Source organism: Desmodus rotundus, chromosome 6 (assembly GCF_022682495.2).
Source record: "Desmodus rotundus isolate HL8 chromosome 6, HLdesRot8A.1, whole genome shotgun sequence".
Classification (NCBI taxonomy): domain Eukaryota; kingdom Metazoa; phylum Chordata; class Mammalia; order Chiroptera; family Phyllostomidae; genus Desmodus; species Desmodus rotundus.
The window spans coordinates 158,118,715-158,140,194 of record NC_071392.1 but is presented as its reverse complement, the minus strand read 5'-3'; the positions used below and the strand labels follow the sequence as shown (position 1 = coordinate 158,140,194).

The window sequence follows — 21,480 nt, the reverse complement described above, 5'->3', positions numbered from 1 at the left end:
TAGCGGCGGGTTGCGGTGGGTCGTGAGATTCTGGGGTCCCATCAGAGTGGCCCGGCAGGATCTCTCATTCATCGCTTCCGGTCCACACACCTCCTGTACTTAGGAGAGATACATGGGACTGTGCTTTGTCTGCCACAGGGGACGTCGGCGCACCCGGAGCCATGGACCCCATCATTGTGATCCCCCCAGGCAACAGAAGCGTGGTGGCCGGGGCCAGTGAGGTCACCCTGGAGTGCATAGCGAATGCCAGGTACGCAGCTGGTCTGCACGTGGGGACACAGATCCAGAGTGACTGGGGGGCGGGGGGGGCGTCCTCAGCAGGGCTGCAAGCTCCCAGCAATGGCGGCTTGTCGGACCAGCTGCGCTGCAAGCACAGCCCGCGCTGGAGTGGGGCCGCCACCCCCAAGCCTCCGTGCCAGGACTTAGGTTCCCAGAATGCATACCTCACTTTAGCTGCCCTCCCGCGGGGGCCCCTCCTCAGAGTCTGGCAGGGAGGGGCGAGGCCATGCCTCTCCTCTCCAGGCCCCGGTGTTCTCGCTGCAGAGCTGAGTTCCCACAATCGCGCCTCCCCGCTGGTCGTGCCCCTAGTGGCATTTATTTTACACCTTTTCCTGAGCAAACGGAGTCGTTAGCACCCACGGGCCATTGCTCCCACAATTAGCTATCCCTGCTCAGGAGCCCTTGAGCAGGACGTGTCGGTGACGGAGACGTGAGGGGGAGAAGGCATGTCAGGGCCGGTTTCAGGTGCCCACTGTTCACCCACATGCTGGAACCGGCTCCGCCACGCTTGTGCCGAGGGCCTGAGCTGTCTGTCATCACTGCCCTCAGCCCGACTCACAGCTCTTGTCACCGATGCCCTCGCCCTCTTCCCCCCAGGCCGCTGGAGGACCTGCGTGTGAGCTGGAAGAGGAATGGGGTGACCATCACCAGCGGGCTCCGCAGCTTTGGGAGGCGCCTCACCATCAGCAACCCAACGTCCCCAGACTCCGGGGAGTACGTCTGCGAGGCGGCGCTGGCCAGGAGCACATCCACACCAGCGAGAGCGCGAGCCTTTCTCTCCATCATAGGTAACGCATACCCTGTGACCGGTTGTCATCCCCAGGTTGTAGCCCCACGGCACTTCCCTGCACACGGCACAGTCACACCCGCCTCTCACCAGCTTCGTGTTTCACCCAGCGCCTGGCCGTGAGGTCGGCTTTATTTTCCAAATGTGCCCTAGTTCTCTTTTCCAGCCACGTAGTTAAACCCAGAGCCCTTGTCCCGAAGGCTTCCCGGGACGAGGCTTGGGACCTGGAATGCGGAAGGCCCTCTCGGGCCGCCCACCCCCGCTGCCCTCCGTGCCGCCAGCTCTCCTGTCACTCTTGCTTGGCTGTTACGATCAGTGTTCGGAGATTCTAGTTCTCTCATTTTTGACCCAGAAGAGAGTTAGAAAGTGTTCAATGTTACCTTTTGTTAAATTAAAAGATGCAAACAGAGCTGCTTCCTAGGCCATGAGCCAGGAGATGGAGGAGAGGAAGTTAGGTGCATTGAGCCTCTTGGTGCTGGACGGTCCAGGGGCGAGCATGCGGGCATCGTCCCGGGGGCCGAGGGGGCCTCAGTTTGCCTTCAGTCACAACTGGATTGCATGACACTGAGGCGGGGCCTCCACTCCTCCCCTCGATCCCACTGCCCTAATGTTTTGCTCCTCAGTGGCCGTGATCACTGCCGTGGTGACCTGTCCCTTGCAGAGTGGCGGCCTCTGCGGAGGCAGGTTTCTTCAAGGCTGACACTGGCAGGGGAATCCCAACCCCGACCCTCCCCTTCCGAAGGAGGGAGGGGAGACCAGGAAAGACCGAATGTGCAGAAAGCCCTCCAGAGAGCAATAGCTCCCCACGTAATCTGCACCGCAGTTTGCCACGTCCAGCTCAGACAGATTAAAGGCTTGTATTTTCATACAAAATCGGCAAGAGTGTTGAGAAATGCTGCCTAAAAGGCAGCTGGCCTTGGGGATGTCACTTCCCTTCAATCACGAGGAGGTGGCTCTGTGGCCTGAACACGGCTGCCCCACGCGCACGGCAGCCCCTCGGGACAAAGGAGAGTGAGGGGCGCAAACTTCCAGGAAAGCGCCCGGGAAAGCAGGCGAGGGGTGGCGAGCCGCTGTGACTCCACAGGGGCCCCAGCTTGTCCTCCCGCAGCCCTTCTCGCCCCTGTTCAGCTGCACTCGGGGACGTGACAGCCCACGCCCAGAGGACTGGCTCGTCAGGCTGCTCTGTAGCTGGGTGAGCACAGCACATCACAGATTGAACCAGAATTAAGATTTGTGGGGTATGAGTCTCCAGCAGACAGGACTACATTGCGTTAAAACATCGTAAGGTAATTTAAACAAGAAATTTATCTCTTTGTAAACTAGAATGTTTGTTTCCATCATAATTCCTTTTAAAAATATTTAAATCTCTCCATGAACTTCGCCTTGCATTTGCATCTGAATTCCAGAGCAGACTGCTTGCCTTCCCTGCAGCTACCACTGCTCTGTCTGGCGTTTAAAGGCACAGGAACACCCTTTGCTTCTTCGTGATGTCAACTTCGATCCCCTTTTATTCCTGAGAATTTGCTGTGACAGGTGGGATTTCGTGGTTGAATCTCCCTGGAAAGGCCCTGAAAGGCCTCTGTCAATTGAGAGAGACTGGGGCGGTTGTCACCCCAAGCCCGGCACTCAGGGAGGGGGTCCTCAGGAAACCTCACCGGCTTCCCCGGCTGTCACCGTGCGGTGCTGGAAAAAGCTCTCTTATGAATGTGAGATGGAAGAAATCAGAGACAAATTGGCTTCCGAATCCTTCTGTTTCTCACTGATGAGACCAGACAGACTCGTGCGCTGTTTACTCGGCCTGGCACCCCTGCCGTACTGCTTAATCTCTGCAGCGCGAACAGGGCACCAGGGTCTGACTGTGGGCCCCTCCTCACCGGCAGCACCAGCCACGGGGCTGCACCAGCACATCCCCCCACCTGCCCCGTTTCCCACCGCCCACCCACTATGAGGAGCCTGGTGTCCCCTGCGTGCAGCCTCGGTGCCCTTGGTGGCAGGTGGGAAGTACTGGGAATCAGCCCTCCCAGGAACAGCTGTCACTGGCATCAGATGGCGGACAAGAGCCCTTACGGCGGGGACGACCTTTGGAGGTCGTGTTCTGTGCTGTCGTGGTCATGGAGTTTTCCCTGTGGGGCGAGGCTCCAGCCCCCCTCGGGGGAGCTGCCTCAACAAGGGCTCTTTTCCAGCTGCCCTCCTGCTCTCCCCAAGGTGTTTCCATTGCCTCCCAAGGAAGCTGCTGGCAGTGAGCCTGGTCTCGGGGTCTGCTTCTGGGGGACATGTCAGTATCTGGGCACGAGGAAGGCCCGGTGGCGTGGGCAGAGCACAGTATGGGTGCCCCTGCCCTGTTCCAGAAGGTCTCCAGGTGGCCGTGCCAGCAGAGCAGGCGTGGAGCTGCCAGGGTCCCCGCGAGGCCCGGAGCTCAGATCCCACACGTCAGGCTTCTCTCACCGCTGAGCCTCCAGGTAAACCTAACTCAGACGGACTCCAGGACTCTCCCTCCACCGCAGCCCCTTTGACGTACAGTCAGCTACAGGGAGGAGGTGCAGAAGCACCCGGCACACCCACCATGAAAATACCCAGCTGAACAGCAGGGGGCGGTGCGGCCATCATCCTGTGCTTTGACGTCGGAGCATGAGCAAGCGCCCTGGCACACGGACGACGACTCGCTCTAGCAAGGGCGTGCCGCCGGCGTGGGCACACCCGGGACTTAGAAATTCAGAGGTGCAGCCGGCAGAACTGGGGGTTGAAGCCGACGCTTTCCTCTCCTCTGAAACACCAGGAGGACAGCAGGAGAGGGGCTGGCCCCCAGTGTGAAGACATGGTGCCAGGAAGGGGCTGGCCGTGTGGCCATCAACCCTGACACCTCCAGGGCCACGGCAGCTCCTCGTCAGCACGAGCGAGCTCCAGGGCCCCAGTCTCAGGAAGCCCCCAAATTAGGGGCCTCTGTCAACTCACTGTCCCAAATGCCAGGGTGACAAACCACTGCTTCTGGTCCCGCAGAGGCCACCATAGCAGATGCCCATCTCAGGGAGCAGCAAACCCCACAGGGGTCCCTTGACTAGCCACCATTGTCCACGGTCAGGTGCCTTTGTCCACTGTGGTGGGCAGAATGGCCCCCAAAGATGCCCACCCCCTCATCACTGGACCCCCTATTCACATATGTGAATATGCTCCATGGCAAGGGGCTTTGCAGATATGATGGAGGTTACCCACCTCAAAAGGGGAAGATTCTCTTGGACTGGCTGGGTGGGTCTCCTCTTATCATAGAAGCCCCTAAAAGCAGAGCGCCTCCCGCAGATCGGCACAGGAGAGATGAGGCATGAGGGGCTCGGGAGATTTGCAGCATAAGCAGGACTCGGTCTGCTACTGCTGGCTTTGAAAATGAAGGCGGCACAAGCCAGGGGTGCAGGTGGCCTTCGGAACCTGAGAATGACCCTGGGCAACAGGCAGAAAGGACACGGGAACCGCACTCCCACAACTACGCAGACAGGGCTCGGCGCCTCCCTCACTGAGCCAGGAAGTGGATTCTCCCCAGAGTCTCCAGGGAAGAACCCAGCCCAGTCACAGCCTTGACTTTGGCCTTGGGAAACCTGGACCACAGAGACTGGCTGAGCCCACCCAGACGGGGAGCTAGCACACCTCATCCTCTGACTGTAATCACTGGCTGCCCGGGCCTGCCTGCCGCGCACCCCTTAGGCACCGATGACCCGCTCTGTGTGACTGGCCCCGGGTCAGCCCCTGCCACACAGCGGTCTTTTTCGGAGAAGAATGCTGTCTTAGTCTTCTCTGGATTTCTGGCATCCGCGTGACTTCAGGGGCAACACGGAAAACCGGGGAGGAGAGATGGAGGGTATTACCAAAGATCTAAAATGTTCCTCCTCTTCAGGGGAAGAAACGGTCTCGCAAGTCCTGCTCCCTCATCCTCCGTCCGAGTCGCGGACACACTGTGCGCTGGGTGCATGGTGTGTAGGTGGGCAGAGAAGACGGGGGAAGGGGCCTGGAAGGCCGCAGGGTACCAGGAGCAGCACGCTCCCTGCTCCGCCCCAGGCCCTGAGAGCTGGCCTGCCGGCCTGCGCTCAGAAGCAAGTCTCCCAGACGTCATGTGGTGTCGGCCTCACACGGATTTACCTGTTACTTCAGAAACAGTTCTGTAACCGCTCTGCTTTCTGAGCTTCATTCACTCATAAACTCCCATATAGGTGAGTTCTATAGCTGCGATAGGGTGCCAGTCATTCCCTTGGGTGCTTCTAATACCGGTCACATGTGAAAACCATAAAAAAGACACTTTAAGGTTTCCTTAAACCGGTGCAAATGAGTTAGAGGGCAGGTCTTCTGTGTGAACCTGCCTGAGTCATGTGGGGAGACCCCTCCTGAGTGTGCCAGGAGAGCCCCCCCCACCCGCCGAGCGGGGTCAGCACCCACTGTGCCCAGCTGCAACTCCTCCATGAGGACTGCCTTCCACTCTTGATGCTGGGGCCACGGCTGCCTCCTCACGCCACAGGCTGCACGTCTGCTCAGCCGGGCCAGCTTCACCACCGCGTGAGGAGTGCCCCCCGTCTCTGACCCCGTGCTCGTCCCTCCCTGCCGCCTGGGGGACTCCAGGGGCACCGCCGAGTTAGAAGGGGCGCCAGCCGTCGGCCGGAATGCTCGGCAGCACCCGCAGCTGGCAGTACCCCGGGAGCTGTCAGCCCTGCCAACAGAGACCGTTCACGGGGACGGGTTTCCACCAGCTTCTCTGGAACAAATCACACGGGCGTTATGCTGCGTGAGGAAAGCCAGCTCCCGGGCCGTACAGGGTGGGATTGCACTCCTGTGACCTTCGGGACAGTGCAGAATGAGGGAGATGGAGCAGATGCGTCCGGCTGGGACCTCCCGCAGACTGTTTCTGCTCGGATGGTCCCTGTGGCTGCAAAAGTGACGCCCAACGTTGCCTCCACTGAGGAGCCTTCGGCCTTTTCTCCTCAATCGTTTCTTTGAAATGCTGTTTTTGTTCCTCTTTTTCCTTTGTTAGGCTCCACCTGTTTTAAGCCTACAGTTGACACAGGAGGCTCGCCAGGCTGTGGTATCCCTTAGGATGGACATAACCCCCTCTGGCAGACAGCACCCAGAAATCAATTATCCCCCCAAAAGTGAATGCAGGAGCCTTTTGCTATCGTGATAACGAAACCACTACCACCCCAACACCGCGCGAGCCTGGCCATGCCGCTGTTGAATTTCTGCTGAATACACCGAGAAAAAAATATTGCAGTTTGTTCTCCGAGGAAATTCATTGTTTAATACAACCACTCTTTTTTTTTTTTTTTTCGGCTGAATAGGCGAGTGGAGCATCCAGAGATACGCAAGTGGTTAAGGGTTTGCTACTGAAGATGGATGAGAGGCCCTTTTTCCTTTTGCTCTTAGCTATTACGTTGTGTTCCGCTGAAGTATTAAATCTATATTTTAGGGAAGAACTGCTAAGACTTTTAAAAATATGTTAATAGGCCGCGCTGCCCCGGTGTGGGCCAGCGCCTGACGGACGCATCAGTGTGCCTGGTGTTCATTCAGTTCAGGTACTGGAGCAAACTAGCCTGTAAAATAGTGTGCAGTGAGTGTCCACCTTTGTGAGCCACTTGGGACAGTCCTTCTCACATCTGAATTAAGGCATTCCATGGCCTAAGCCTGAAACTGGCAAGCTGCCGTCACCCCGAGCAGGAACCGGCTCCCCGAACCCTGGGAGTGTGAATTGCCTCTGGCCTCTCTCACTGAGTTCCGAGTTTGCGCACATGTTGGTAACAGATGAAGTTTTCAAAACCGCTTTTTATAAGGCATTCAGCCTCTTTTAGGCTAGAGAGTCTCCTGAAACATACCTCCTTTGCTCAGGGGCTCTTTGGTTTTTTCTTGTTTGAAGAGCCGCCGTATTTCACCGCGGAGCCTGAGAGTCGGATTTCGGTGGAAGTGGAGGCGTCCGTGGACATCGCGTGCGGAGCCATGGGTGAGTGTGGGGAGGGGGCTGGACAGTGGTGGGAGGGGAGGGACGCGGTGGCCTTGTCCCGGGCAGAGCTGCCACCGTTAGAGGGACTCCTTGAGTGTGATGGTTAGAAATGGGGGCAGTGGGGCAGAGCCGCACTCAGTCACTCTGCGGGTGACCTCGGGAAGGTGCGTGACCTCGCTCCTCCCCACGGAGCAGGGACAACAACGCTCACCCGAGGGGAGCACAGGAGGCCTCCGCGCCGTCTTGTCCTCTCACTCGCTCCAAACGCTCTGACCCACGGGAGCGTGGCCCCCAGACTTAGGGCAGGAAGCTCATTCCCACCCACGAGGTGACAGGACCCACAGCACATCTGCTCTGCAGACAGAGAGGTGATTTCAGATTCTTCAACAGGCACCTGGGCAGTGGCCTGGTTTTGTAAACCTTCAAACCAGCTCCGTGAGGTGGGTTGTCGCCTCCCCAGACACGTTCGGAAACAACGCCCCGGAAAGTGGGGTCCCTAATGCGCTCAGGGCCCCGAGCCAGGAGGCCGGGGAGGGTGCGCAGTGCGGTGCCTCCTGCAAAATCTTCTCCTGCATCTGGTGCGGAGGTGTCGCCATTAAACTCCAGGCAGGTGCCCCACCGAGGATCACATGGAGACAGGACCCACAGCCAAGTCCGCCGGCCACCAAAGCAAGTGCTTCGGGCAGGACGCTGGCTTCCGCCTGAGAGCCGAGACCCCGGGGCACAGAACTAATGCAGCCAATACCTGCAGGCACCCACAAGTCAGCCTGCATTTCTGAAAACGGTGGAGGTGTCACTCTGAACAGCGCTGATGCTGGGTGGATCGTCGTGTGACACACGTCCCTCTGCGTCCCCTGTGCTTTGGGCAACAACCGGGCCTGCCCCAAAGGCCGTCTCCTGAGTGGCTCTGCTCTCAGCCCAGGTTGGCGCCTGGTGGCCGCCGTTCACAGCTCTGCTCTGTCCCTGTCCCTCTCTCTCTCTCTGCTCCCTCAGACAGCCAGGGCAGGGGGAGGGCGGGGGAGGAGGAACTCGAATCCTAAATGGAAGTGTTGTCCCTGCGATGGTCACACTGTTCCCTTTCTTGTGTGACGCCGGCTTTTCAAGGCCAGCAGCTCTGTGAGCGAAGCCACTGCAGTGCTGCAGGGTGAGAGTCTGCGGTGGCAGGAAATTGCCCCGAGAGGAAGACTCCCGTCCTCGCTCCGCTCACGGTCGTTTCTCAGTGACGGACCGTCTGACGATGGCCCCTCAGGGAGGGAATGCCCCCTTTACACGATTTCTGCGGGCGAACTGCCTGTTAGGGGCACACTCACACACAAACAACTGGACAGGTCTTCCACGTGGCGTGACCGTCCCGGGATTTACTGCTTTCCTTCACTCTGACCACGAAGCTGCGGCCACACTCGAAGGGGCTGTTCGTGAGGGCTGCGCCATGGGGCTGCTGCTGGCTTCTACGTGAATTGGTTATGCATTTACCTTGAAATGGATTTTTTTAATTTCCTGATTTAATGAAAAGCGACAAGAAACATAATTAAGGCAGAGAACAGAATCCGAGAACACATTATCTTGAAATATTCCACGACATTAACTTTATTTATTAAAAGAAGGCATCTTACACCTACATAGCATCTTCAATCAGGAGATTTTGGCGTGCTCTCCACCACCCATCACGTGAAGACACTTACGTTACGTTAACTTTCCATCTAGGGAAACCGAGGTACAGAACCTTCTGAGATGTAGAAATGAGCCTCGCTCTGTCTGCACTCTCCCAGTGGCCCCCCAGCCAGCACTGTGCCCACTGGAGTCCAGGACAATGGGCAGCCTCTTCAGGGTATCAGTTTACCCCTTGTGGTGACTTCAGGAGGGCCCAGGGCAGAGTCCCGAGGAAGCAGTCTCCCCCGTTGCTGGCCACAGCCACACGGGCAGAGCAGCATGGGCCCTCGTGTGCTCGGGCTGAGGACAGTCCCTGCCCGTCCAGCCCAGGCTCTGCCCCCGGGAGCTTGTCTTTGGTCCCCTGCATGTACCTTCTGCAGGACAGTCTGGCTGGCTCCCACTGCAGCTCCCGGGTCACCGGGGTGTCCTGAGCACAAGGAAGGGGCACCCAGGAGTGATGGCCATGCCTTTGGCCTCAGCCCAGCCTTCCCATTCTCAGTCAAAGTCTTGGCCGTGCTCTTGGCCCCATTTGCTCTCGGGGTTCAAGGAGAGAGCCATCCCACAGCCCCTCCTCCGCATCCACTGCGCATGCATTTGTCTCGGGGGCCAGGCAACGCTTCCTGTGTCCACGGTTTAATGCCCCTGGGTCCCCCGGACCTCTAACCAAACGCGTCTCGTGCACTTGTTCCTGAACCTGATAAACCGCCCCTGTGCCACAGGAGACTCTGCTCAGAGCGGAGACGCCACCTCCTTAGGGAAGGCTGTTTAACAGGTGGCACTCACTGTGACTGTTGTTAGTTGTCACAGGAAACAGACACCGCCCACATGGCACTCTCTGTGTGCCTGGCCCCCCGGGTTTTATACAGACTGACCCAATGCCTCCTCACGACAACCTCTGTGGTCCCAAGGGTCCCCTCCTTTCCAAACGTGAGGAGCAGGGGCAGGGGACACTCAGCCCACGTGGCACACACCTGGGAGCTGGCTCCTCCTGTCTCCCACCCTGGCTACTGTCCCCAAGCCCAAGTGACAGAATAGGGCCCTGAGAGCAGCCGGGACCTGCATCCCCACCCCGTCTGCCTGGAAGTCAACTCTTGCGGACTTACTCGTCCACACAGGGCACGAGGCTATGTAGGCGCAGGGCCGCCCGGAAGGGCCACCGCTGGGCCTGGGCGTCACTCCCGCCCTCCCACTGGGAGCCGCTCTGGGTCCTTTGCTTCGTGTGAGATGAGAAAAGTGACAGCTGAAACGCCTGTTGCGATACTGCCTTTCAGTCCTCATGTGAGGGATCCCCGTGTGTGACTGGTCTTGCCCGGTTGTCCCCTCTCCTCCGCAGGGGTCCCGCTGCCCACGCTGTGGTGGTACAAGGACGCCGTGCGCATCAGCCCGCCGCAGCACCCCCGGTACAGAGTGCTCCCGGGAGGGAGCCTGCGCATCCAGAAGCTGCGTCCCGACGACTCGGGGGTCTTCCAGTGCTTTGCCAGCAACGCAGGAGGCGAGGTCCAGACCTCCACCTACCTGGACGTCACCAGTGAGTACCGTCCCTCAGAGAGGCTAGAGCTTCCTGACCTTTGCCCCGGGACACATTCAGGAAGTGGTCCTATCTGTTCAGCCCCCTGAGGTAATGGACAGGGCGCAGTGGCCCAAGGTGACCACCAAGGAGAACCTCGCCACAGCACGCCTAAGCCACCCGTTAGCTCTGTGGTCACCCCTGGGCGCGAGTGCCCAGGTGTCCCGGCGGACACCACTTTGCTCTTGGCGGGTGTTGGGGGGCCCGGCTCCCGAGCCTCCTCTGCACGCAGAAGCAGGAAAACCCCGTGCTTCCGGACATCCCGGGAACAGCTCATCCCTAACCTTCCCCTTTTGGTCATTTTCCCATTTGCTAAATATCCGCTCTCTATTGTGGTTTCACTGAATGATTACAGTTCTGGAGTTTCTTTTATTACCCCATTAACGTAAATACTCGGGCACTCGGAGAAACCCAAGAACGGCGAAGGCTTCAGTCGCACCTGCGGCTTCTCTCCCCCACCTCCCACAGCCGCCCTGTCGTTCTCTGACGAGGCAGAGCTCCGAGACTGGACCTACGCCACTCAGTCGCCCTTTGTGGGGGAAAGGGCTCGTCTCCTCAGCTGGGTGGGCTGGTGGCGCTTGTCAGTGGAGTTCGGAGATGGACAGAATATTTATAGATTCGTGCATACGCTTCAGGAAACGGGCTCATCTCCGTGAGCCTGGCCCGGGGGTCCAGTCAATCATCTAGTTCAGAGCACAGGAAACCGGTGTCACCTCAAACGGTAGAAATAGGACTGGGTGCTTATGCTGGAAACCCAGGGTGGTCAGTTAGAACTATCCAAAGCACATCTTGCAGTGGGGGCCAGGGGGCTGTGGGGCCGGGCTCAGCAAGCTCTCTGTAACGGGCCGATGGGGAACAGTTTCAGCGTTGAGGGACTTGAGGGACGTGGCCTCTGTCACCGTGACTCCCCTCTGCGGGAGCAGCATCACAGAGCACCCACAATGCAAAGCTTGTGGGCGTGGCTGCGCTCCAATAAAGTTTTTATGGCAAAAGCAGGCAGTGGCCGGATTTGGCCCTCCAGTCGGGTGGTGGAGGCTGCCACCTCCCCAGTGAGAGACCTGGGGGGCTTCCCTTCACTTCTCAGCCTCCACATTGTCGTCAAAATGGAACCGGCCAGGTCCATGAGGTTCTTTGAGGATCAGGTTGGAAATTTAGAAGAAAGTGCTGCTTAAACTGGTTACCATGACAACTGGAAAGCGAACATAAATAAGTGATTATGATTGCTAAACGCAGCGTTTAGCAAAATGGACTTTTTCCACATTAAAACACCTTTAATGGAATAAAAATATGGTGTAGAACAATCAATATTTACTGCTCATTTAGCAAAAACTTACTGAGCATGTGTCAGGCCCTGTGGGTCCATCGGGCTTGGGGACCGAGAGGTGAGCGCTGTGAAGACGCTGGACCAGGCCAGCTCGTGGTGACCGGGAGGTCGCTCTGAGGGGGCTCCGAGGCTGAGGTCTGAAGTAGGGAGGGGCCTGTCGTGGCCGTGCTAGGAACCTGCGTGCCATGGGCGGAGGGGAGGAGTCCTGCACTCATTTTAGAGGGACACACCAGACAGGTGTGGGCTCAGGGAGAAGGCCAAGAGGTGAGGACCGGCCTGCCCAGGAGCAGGGGTGTCAGTAGGAGAGGGGCAGGGGGAGGCGGGGCCCCGGAGGCTGTGAGCAGGGGTGGCAGGGTGTCACTCAGCGCTTTCAGGGGGCACCCCAAGCAGGGGGCAGAGCAGACCGCGAGGGGGACAGCAGAGGCCTGGGACCGTCCAGGTGGTGGCACCAGAGGAGGGAGAAGGGGTGGGCTTAGCGGCAGAATCATCAGGAACTACTGGGCTCACGGGCAGCCCCCCCAGGGCGGGACAGGCGGCAGCTGTGCCCTGGCTATGTAGAGTCCTGCCCTTCTCCTCCTGGGACATCAGCCCAGGTCCGCGGGCTGGGGTCCTCACACAGGACCTGGAGATGCAGACCACTGCTGCTCAGGGACCCCAGCATCACTGCTGTCACAGCGGCGCCGTCGGGCGAGCCCACGCTGGAGCCAGCCCGAGCTCCCCATCCCTCCTGGCCTCACTCGGGCTCAGGGGCTGGAGGCTGGTGCGGTCTCCGTGAGCAAGACCCCGCGGCCAGGCCCGTCACGCCTCCCGGGGGCCCCTTACTGACCCTCGACACCCGGTCATTTTAACTTTCAGGACTGATCCTGGGAAGTGTGAAGGCATCTCATTTGGATAATATCCAACATTCAGAAATCAGCTTTTTAGCTTTTGAGGGTTTTTTTTTTTAAGTAATGAAAGCAGCATGTTGGATTTCTTCAAACAAATGTCTTCCTTTGACATTCACGGAAGCAGCTCCCAGGCCCTGCCTCGCCCACGGGGTCTGCTGCATCAGGAGGCTGCGTCTCTCTGCGGCCCCTGGGAGAGGATCGGGGAAGGCGGTCGGCACCCCAGGAGGGCTTTCACCTGTCGCTGGGGTTACCTCTGAGATTAGTTCTGTAAAAGTGCACGTAGACCATGCGCCTGGCTGGGTGGCGTCTCTGAGGGACAGCGCGCTGACCGTGCCCCACTTCCACTCCCCTGCCTAGATGTCGCACCGGCATTCGCTCAGCCTCCGGTGGACACCACAGTCACCGACGGGACGACAGCCACGCTGAGGTGTGGGGTGTCTGGGGCCCCCAAACCCGCCATCACGTGGAGGAGAGGTAGGTGGCACACCCTGTCACAGTGGCTCTTGTCCGGTGAAGATGCCAGAGGCACCGGGATGAGTGAGACGGGCAAGGCACTTGTCACCTTCCCAGAGCTTAGTCTAGTCTTCGTTTAAACAGGCTTTTTAAAACTTGTCTGTTTAAACTAATTGAATGTCACTGCCCTCTGTCTAAACCCATCACCAGTTGCCATGGGCCTGGGGCCCCTTTAGTCCTCGGCGTTGGGATGGGAGCAGGGCTGCCAGGAAAGCCCGAAACCACGGCGTTCTCCCTCAGGGACGTTACAAATTAAGAATCGTGGCCTTTTTTTTATATAAAGAAACCTGCCTTTAGCACAGGACCGCTGGCGTCCTCCCCTGTGGACACCTGGGAGGTGCTTGGCCCGCTGTGTTTCCTTCCTGCGGAGGGAGGCGCCACCCCGGCTCTCCCTGCAGCGCCCACCCCCCAGCACTCCGGGAGTGTGTCACTGACGCGGCATCCCGCACAAATCCGTGCTGGCCTGCGTCGGTCCGCGTTAACCGGGCCCGCTGGGCGGACTGTACCTGGGTGGGACGTCAACACTGAGGCCTTCTTCATGCTCCCGGTTTAAAACCACGGGTGGCGTCTCCACTCACACGGGTGTAACCCGCGTGCCCAGACCGCAGCCGACAGACCTGGGAAGCCGCAGATTAAAGAGAAGGGCAGGGCTCTTCTGTTTTATGCTTGTTTTTGCCCGATTGAGAATGCAGTCCTGGCTTGCAGAGAAGTTTTCAAAGGCATGCAGCCATAACAAAAACTCAGAACCAGCCCCCAAAGAGAACAGTCCCGGCCACGGCCCCTGATCCATCTCACCGACAACCAGGTGCTCGCGGCTCGTGATGGCACAGATGGCTGTGAAGGCCACAGCGCTGGCCGTCTGCGCAGACCGTCCCCGCTTCACATGCCGGCCTTGCCTGCAGTCGTGTTCTCGGCTGGGGCTCTAGGCATGACCTTCTCTCAAGGGTCACAGTCTGACAGCCTCGTTTTCTCTGTCGCCCTTCAGGAAACCGCACTCTGGCCAGCGGCTCCGTGCGGATCCCTAGGTTCATGCTGCTCGAGTCCGGGGGTCTGCAGATCGCCCCTGTCTTCACCCAGGACGCTGGCGACTACACCTGCTACGCCACCAGCACGGCGGGGGCCCTGAGCGCATCGGCCACGCTCACCGTGTGGAGTAAGGACCCCGGGGGCCCCGCCTCCCTCGCGGCTGCGTGACCATGTCTCTGTGCTTAGGGACGCCACGGTGCCCATGGGCCCTCTGATTCAGTCAGAGGACAGTGGTTATTTTTACAGCTGATACAGAGGCATCTGTTGAGTAATTAATCTTTCAGTTTCCAAAGAAGAATTAGAAAGTGTGTTCCGCGATTTAAAGGGGGCGTTTCAGGAGAGGTCAAAGATCGACCTTCTCAAGTCTGTCGAGTACGGACATTGTCCCCAGGCAGCTCGAACAAAACTGACAGGCTGATTAATTTTATAATCATCATGTAAGAAAACCGAGTCAAGAATTAAAATCCTAGAGAAAGTGTATTTCTTTCCTATACGATCGTTGAAGCCCACTGGATCCCTCCCAGCCAGTGTCCCCTGGATACGAGGAATGAACGGAAATGTTTGTTTCTACAACTTCTGTTTCTTATTTTACCTACGACAAGCGCTCCTGAAATGCAGAGGAGGCTGTTGTTTTCCGGAACAGAGGGGTTGGCTGGCCCAGCACGTGTGCCCGCCCCCACACCTTCACTCACCCAGGAGCTTCCTCTCTCCACTTCAGACGTGGCTCTCTCACTAAAAAGTCATTACTCGAAAAAGCTTGGAGTGCTCACTACTCGGTCTTCGTAAGCCATCTCTACAAGAAGAGAAAATTTCAACTGGCTGAGCGACTGATGTGTCACAACACAGCCCTTAAAGAAGAGCTTGGGCTTTACTTCGTATCCATGCAGGTTTTCCTGAGACCGCTGGTGTCCCTTTGACGTGTGACCTTTCTAAGGCATTGGGTGTTCCGAAGACACCCTGAGTCTGAAGCAGAGCGTGCCGTCCCCAGGGTTGTCAAGTGCTGGAAAGGAGGTTTTGTCCCCTCCGGTGGGTGACACCATCAGCCACTTCTGATTCATCCTGGTCCCTAAAATTAACCGTATGTCTAAAAGCTGGTGACACACTGATGTCTGCATTTCGATGGATCACTCACCGGGCACTTGTGTGGCTCTGCCAAGTTCAAGGTCAGAATGACAGTGCAGTGCCAGGAGCCACTCTGGCCTGCAGGGCGTCCACAGCTCCCCCTTCCACACACAGGAATCGGAAGCTCAGCGATGCTTTCCAGATGCCCGCTAGCAAGTGCTCAGGCTGGGCCCTGAGCTCAGTCTGGTGACCCCCGCACTCCAGGCTCTGTTCCTGGTGCCACAGCAGCGCCCACCTCGGAGGGTGCAGTGCGGGCCGGTACTGTGGCAGCTGTGCCACGGGGGACAGCTGCTGGTCTGGGCTCAGCTGCAGGGCACCAGCCCCACTGCTTCTTAGCTGGGCAGCATCCGGCAAACCCCTGTATTTCTGAGCATCATTTCCTTCCTGAAAACCGGGGGCGGTGCCATCGCGGCCCTGACGGGACTGTTGTGAGGACTGAGTAAGACAAGTCAGGAGGGGCTGGGGGGCAGTAGATCACGAGAGTGCTGACTGTGCCGGGGAGGGATCGAGACGTTTGCCTAAGAGTGCAGACGTAATCAACACTCGCAGGCCATCTTCCTCTCTCGCTGCTTCCCCGGTGTCCAGAGCTCCCGGGATGACCTGAGAGGGTGGGTTCTTTCAGTTTCCTGACGGACCCCGAGTGCCGTGACACGCACGTGTGTCTCCTAGACGGGAGGAAGTGTTTGATGTCAGACGACCAGTTCCGTTTCGTCTGACCTGCGGCTTGTGTGTGTTTCAGACCGGACGTCCATCATCCACCCGCCGGAGGACCGCGTGGTGATTAAGGGAACCACAGCCACACTACGCTGCGGAGCCACTCACGACCCCCGCGTCTCTCTCCGGTCAGCTCCCTCAGTTACCGTGTTTGGGGCTTGTTCGTACCCTGATTACAGCCACAGATCCCTGATCACGGCGCCGTGCAGTCACGGGCTCCGCCATCCATCACACACGCCCCATTTTCCACGCCAGCCTTGTGTGTCATCCACAGGGGTGTGTCCCGCTCCATGCCTCAGTGCCGCGAGGTCCTCGTGATCTTCCTGCCGAGGTTAATGCCCTGCCCGTGCCACACACGTGTCAGAGGCTCACACTTAATGGGAGGAAAACCCACGGGGACCGGGCGGGACCGCAGCAGTGTTTGCGAGGGCCAGCTGCCCCGAGAGGGCTTCTCCCTGCTCCAGGGGAGGCTCTGTCGGGAGCGTGGAACGGGGAGGCCTGCACACGGAGCAGAGCACCCACTGTTGTCTCACACAGTCAGAGGGCAGTTCGTGGAAAGAAGGGGACTGGGTGACTTGCAGAGTCATGGAATGAGTTGTAGCCACCGCCTTTCCTGGGGCTCAGGCCGGGAAAGCCACGGTGGAAATGTGACACCACAGGCAAGCGCACGGCGGCCGACTTCTTCCCACAGGCCCACCGCGTTCAGAGCGGCTTTCGTCTTCAGCCCCAGACCTGGACCTAAATCCAGAAAGACAGAGCCTCCTAGTGTTTGCGCTCTGGCCCAGTGGTCGACTCGCGACGCCCCTGCGCTCTGGAGCACCCCTCTGAGCAGAGGCAGGCGGCGGTGGAGGCGTGTGGGGCCGGCTGGGGTCAGGGACTCAGCTGTTTCTCACTCCTCTGGGGCAGGCACTTGGCCAGTCGAGAACTTCCGTACCTGCACCAGGCCCTCCAGGGGCCCCAGAGTTCAAAACCTGCTCTGGTTTAGTCACAAGACCGCTGAATGCAACACAGACAAAAACTAAGGAGTCAGAGGTTCCCAGAGACCCTCGGGGGCTGTCTCAGAGACAGGTGCCGAGCCCGGGGGGCGCCTGCTCGCTCCTCAGTGAGCTGCGAGGACCTCCCGGGAAGGCGCAGGGCAATGCTGGCCTTCCGCGCCAAGCTCGCCCAACCCCTGGTCTCCGTGCCTGTCCCCCAACTTTCTGTGGGATTGAGTAGACTCACGTGCAGCCCCTTCCTGGGAGGGGGTTAGAGGGCTCATTCCTGGGGCCCCCTTGTCCCAGGGTTGCTCGGCCCGAGGGACACCGGGCCCTAAAGCGGCAGTCACCACTGAAGCACCCAAAGTGAGCCGTCTCCTCCTTTCCTTCTGTGGAGGCAGTCCTGCTCTGTCTCAGACAGAGGTTTGAGCAAGCGGTTGGTGGATGTCGGTCCCTGTGCACGGAGGCCTTTGTTCTGGGGGGACAGCCAGCTCTCCGCCCAGCCGGCTGTGCACAGGGGCCCTGCCCACTGACACGCAAGGGCTACACAGCCGAGTCTCTATTTGGAGAGAAAGATGCGCTCACGCTGTCGCAAGTAAGATGAACGAGGAAGAAATGCGGTGCTGGGGGCAGCCTGCCGGAATGGTTTGGTTTTGAGGAAACATGTTTATGGGGTGTAATCTGCTTCCCCCCCCTCAGAAATTGGGGGATTCTACTCTGGGGGGTCTTCAAACAGTCATCGCCTCCTCTCCAGGCGAGACTTGTCTTTCGGGGCATTCCTGGGCAGGAAGGCAAGGAACTGTGTCTGTAGGGGACACGTGTGACCGCGACTCTAGACGTCCCGTCTCTAAACCCAAAGACTGCCCGCCGGTCCCAGGGATGCCCTTTGTTCTGTGTTAGCTTCATTGTCCTTTTCCTTATTGTGAGCGCAATGTCTGGTTTCGCCTTTTCTTTTCTTTCTTTATACGTATCACTCGCACACGATAAAACTCACCTTTCCAGAGCAGGAAGTGGTTTCTGGTACAGCCACAAGGTCACTGGCCACCTGCTTTTTAACAGACAGGGAAGGATCAGCACAAGGTTCTCACTCAAGACCCCCTCTAACGCAAGGCTCTTTGCTTGGCTGCAGCTACGTCTGGAAGAAGGACAACGTGGTCATCAGCCCGTCCAGCAGCTCCAGAGTAGTGGTGGAGAAGGATGGGTCCCTCCTCATCAGCCAGACCTGGTCGGGTGACATCGGAGACTACACCTGCACCGTCATCTCTGAAGGGGGCAGCGACTCCAGGGCGGCCCGCCTGGAAGTGATGTGAGTCCACGCTGAGTTCACGCGGTGTCCCTGAGCTGCCCCCTGTTGCCCTCATCATGGGGACCACACGCCCCTCTCCCAGGGCCCGGCACTTCCCACGTGGGATGCCCACATCGGCTCTCAGCTGGCAGCTGAACGTCCCTGCCCGAGGCCTCGCAGGCAGGTACACGCAGGAGGCCCCCACCTTGGCTTCCCAGGAGGCTCGATGACTGGCCTTCGGGGCTCTCTTCACCCCAGCCCCCCAGAGACTCCACGCTGCGGGGGGCTCTGCTCACTGCACTGCACGAAGCAGCAGCGGGCCCACTTTTCCACCTAATGCCCATCAGAACTTCCAGTCGGTGACGACGGTGGGCTCACCGCTGGGGTGAGCGTGGTTGGGTCTCGCGCTGCCGTTAGTGCCAGCTGCCTCTCCTTGGGCGAACACGCGCTTCCTGTGAAGTCTTTAGGGATCCCGAAAATGCAGTCAGCTGCCCATGACTTCTAATCTGGGCTTTCCTGGGGGTCCCGAGGGCCCAAGGTGGGGAGCAGCCATCTCTGTCTCGCTTCTCTTTTGCACAATTCCCTCTGTACGTGGGCAGAAGCTGAAACTCCTGCTGACAAACTATTTATTTGCTTTTTAAAAATGCTGTCCTCCCAGATATTCCCCCAGCACAAATGTACGCAGTAAAACCTGCAAAGACGCAGACCGGGTGGGCGCTGGGGCAGCAGACAGCTCCAGCAGCGTCCCCGCCAGCACGCACTTGCCAGACCATTAGCAAAGGCGATTTTGAGAGGTTTTTTTACTGGACTCTGCTCGCCTTGATCCAGGAAGGAATCTGTAGTCAAAATTCATTCCCTAAAAATAGAACCTGAACACTTTGGGTACAAGGCCACTCCTCATTTGTCCTTGAACCCCTAGACCCGGCCAAGGGGCTTAGAGATGAGAGGCAGGCTTGCTGAGTGCTGAGCCACAGGGCGGGGACCGGGGTGCCCCGTGGAACGGGCCTGGCCTGCACCTCCAGAACCCAAGATGGCCCCGCTGGCCTCCCAGATGGGCTCTCTCCAGGATGACCCACCCTTGTTCTCTGTGGAGGTTACTCCCTTGTTGGGAGCAAGCATCACCCTAGTCAGTCACGAGGCAGCAGGAGCCCCCAGCCCCAGAGGGTCAGCTGGGGGTCCTGGTGCTGTGGCCACAGGCTATGGGCAGGTGGCCCCCCAGCTCTGTCAGTGAGCGTGGAAGTGCAGAAGCTCCCCACCCCTGCTTTTGCCATTGGACCCGCCTACCGGGCTCTTTCTGTCCTCCTGTGCCCCCGCAGGGCACCCCAGTGGTCTGCAGCCTCCGTGGCCAGACGGGTGTCTTCTGCCCTGGCCACCTGAAGGCTCCACTAGTGGGGCACCAGGTGCCTCCATGGTGCTTCCACGGGCCACGCCAGGGGGGAGCTCCCTCCCTGCTGAACCAGAGCAGCTGGGGGCACTGCAGGCCCTCAGCAAACACACGTCAGCGGTCGAATGCAGGGATGAACTGATGTGTGTGTGTTACTGGCACCGCCTTCTGATGTCGCTCCCGCCCTTCATCCCCTTCGAGGCTCACACCCTGGGCTTTTCCCCCAGGAACAAACCCTGCGTCTCTCCTCCTCCCGTCCGCAGCTCACGTTGGGGATTTTTTAAAAATATTTTGGTGGTATTGGAGTCCGGGCTGGTGACTGCACACAATCCACCGTGCTGATCACATCTTTAAAACCACCTTTGAGAACTCGTACATCATCCATCACTGGCACCAAATAAGCGCTAGTGTTTCATAAGGACCCTGTCAGCAGAAGCTAAATTGCCTACTTCTAATATAGTGCGCTCTTACCGGTCTGCAGTTTTTATGTTCTGCCAATTTACATACCTTCCCTACTATTTGCTTATTTGATTTCCTCTAAGTAAAATACATTTTTCAGCAAATGTTGCTGTGTCTCTAAAATAATAGGCTTCCCATAATGGCAAAACACCTCATCTCCAAATAGAGAAATATTTGCTGATTTGTGACTCAAACCAATTTAGGGACAACCGGTTACAGCACTGATTTGGAAGGCCGTTGCTCCTGGTGAATCGTTGTCGGTGTGATGAACACGCCGCTCTTCCAAACCGGGATGAATGGCGGGAGTCGCGGGTTCTGGCGTGGAGCGCCCGCCCTTGGGCCCACGTCGGTCCTAACTCCACAGCATCGGCAGTGACAGCGGTAATGACAACGGTCGTAACTCCTGATTGCAGGGTGTCGTGTGCTGCACAGAGAACTTTCAAACTGAGCTCAGGAGCACTTCCGTGATTTACTCAGATGACAGCAAAAAATGAAAAAAGAAAAAAATCTCATGTTGCTGAAGTGACTGAGAGGTGCTCGCCGCCAAATAGTGTCCTTCAGAAGAGCCTGAGAGCCTCCTCCCCACTTAAGTTAAAAGCTGCTTCGTTAAATGTAGAAATTGGGAGCATTCGAAGTGGCTTTCAAAGCAGCTGGCCACGGGCTTGCTCTCTCATCTGCTCACTCCTGTGCGGCCTCTCGCGCCCTCTTCTCCTGGCGAGCCTGGTCGGGGTCCCCTCACGCCCAGCACAGTGGTGCCAGCGGGGCCACCAGGAGGTGCCGCCCACGGCCCAGCTGGACTAGGGCTTCCCCACCCCCTCACAGACTGCATGACTGTGGGCAGGTTCCCTCATGTCTCAGCCTCGCTTTCCTCATCTGTAGAGGGGCACGTTGTCCCGCATCTTAAAGCGCTGCTGGGAGGCCTGAACGAGCCAGCGTTCGCGAAGTGCTGGCCTGGAAGCTGGCTTAGGCGGACACACAATCGGTCACAGCCCTCACCATCCCTCACCGTCTCACAAACCTGCCCTCCCGCTCTCCTCACCAGCACCCTTCTCCCCCGCCCCCCGGGGGCCGGGAAGCTTCTCTCTCTCACCCCACCCTGTTCCCTACCGGATCCCGTGGCCCTGTGACACAGCAGGAGCGGGCTTGCGGGTCTGGTGCCGCAGAGGAGGACTAATTCAGCAGGGCCTGCCTCCATCCCCGCCCCGGAGGACAGGCTCCTGCACCCCCACAGGCTCCTGCGACGTGTCCTGTCAGTGAACAACACCCAGGTCAAAATGACACGCTGGTCACCGGCTGTGTGTGCCTCGTCTCCTACGAGCTGGCCGGCGGCTTGCGGGAAGGCCCCGTCTGGGTGTCTCCAAGCCCGCAGGGTGGTGCCAAGCACCCTGGGGGGCCGGGCTCCGGACCCTTTATGGAGCCACTAGCTCCATCACCTAGAGGCCCCTGGGTTGCATCTCTCCTCCCGAGACCAGAGACTCACTGCTGTGAGCCGGGCACAGAGGAAACCCAGCTCAGGCCCCCGAGAGGGCAGGGCCTGGCAG

General features: G+C 58.6%; 1 protein-coding gene across 2 annotated transcripts in view; it reads left to right on the top strand.

Annotated features, from left to right (window-relative positions):
* Positions 1 to 21,480, top strand: part of SDK1 (sidekick cell adhesion molecule 1) — a 576,882-nt gene that overhangs the window by 426,578 nt on the left and 128,824 nt on the right. For both annotated transcript variants that reach the window (XM_053926257.2, XM_053926258.2), the window contains 8 exons: positions 139 to 250; positions 877 to 1,067; positions 6,951 to 7,034; positions 10,018 to 10,212; positions 12,820 to 12,936; positions 13,961 to 14,128; positions 15,863 to 15,965; positions 17,941 to 18,117. In XM_053926257.2, the coding sequence (XP_053782232.1) occupies positions 139 to 250; positions 877 to 1,067; positions 6,951 to 7,034; positions 10,018 to 10,212; positions 12,820 to 12,936; positions 13,961 to 14,128; positions 15,863 to 15,965; positions 17,941 to 18,117 (1,147 nt within the window). The remainder of the gene's footprint in view (positions 1 to 138; positions 251 to 876; positions 1,068 to 6,950; positions 7,035 to 10,017; positions 10,213 to 12,819; positions 12,937 to 13,960; positions 14,129 to 15,862; positions 15,966 to 17,940; positions 18,118 to 21,480) is intronic.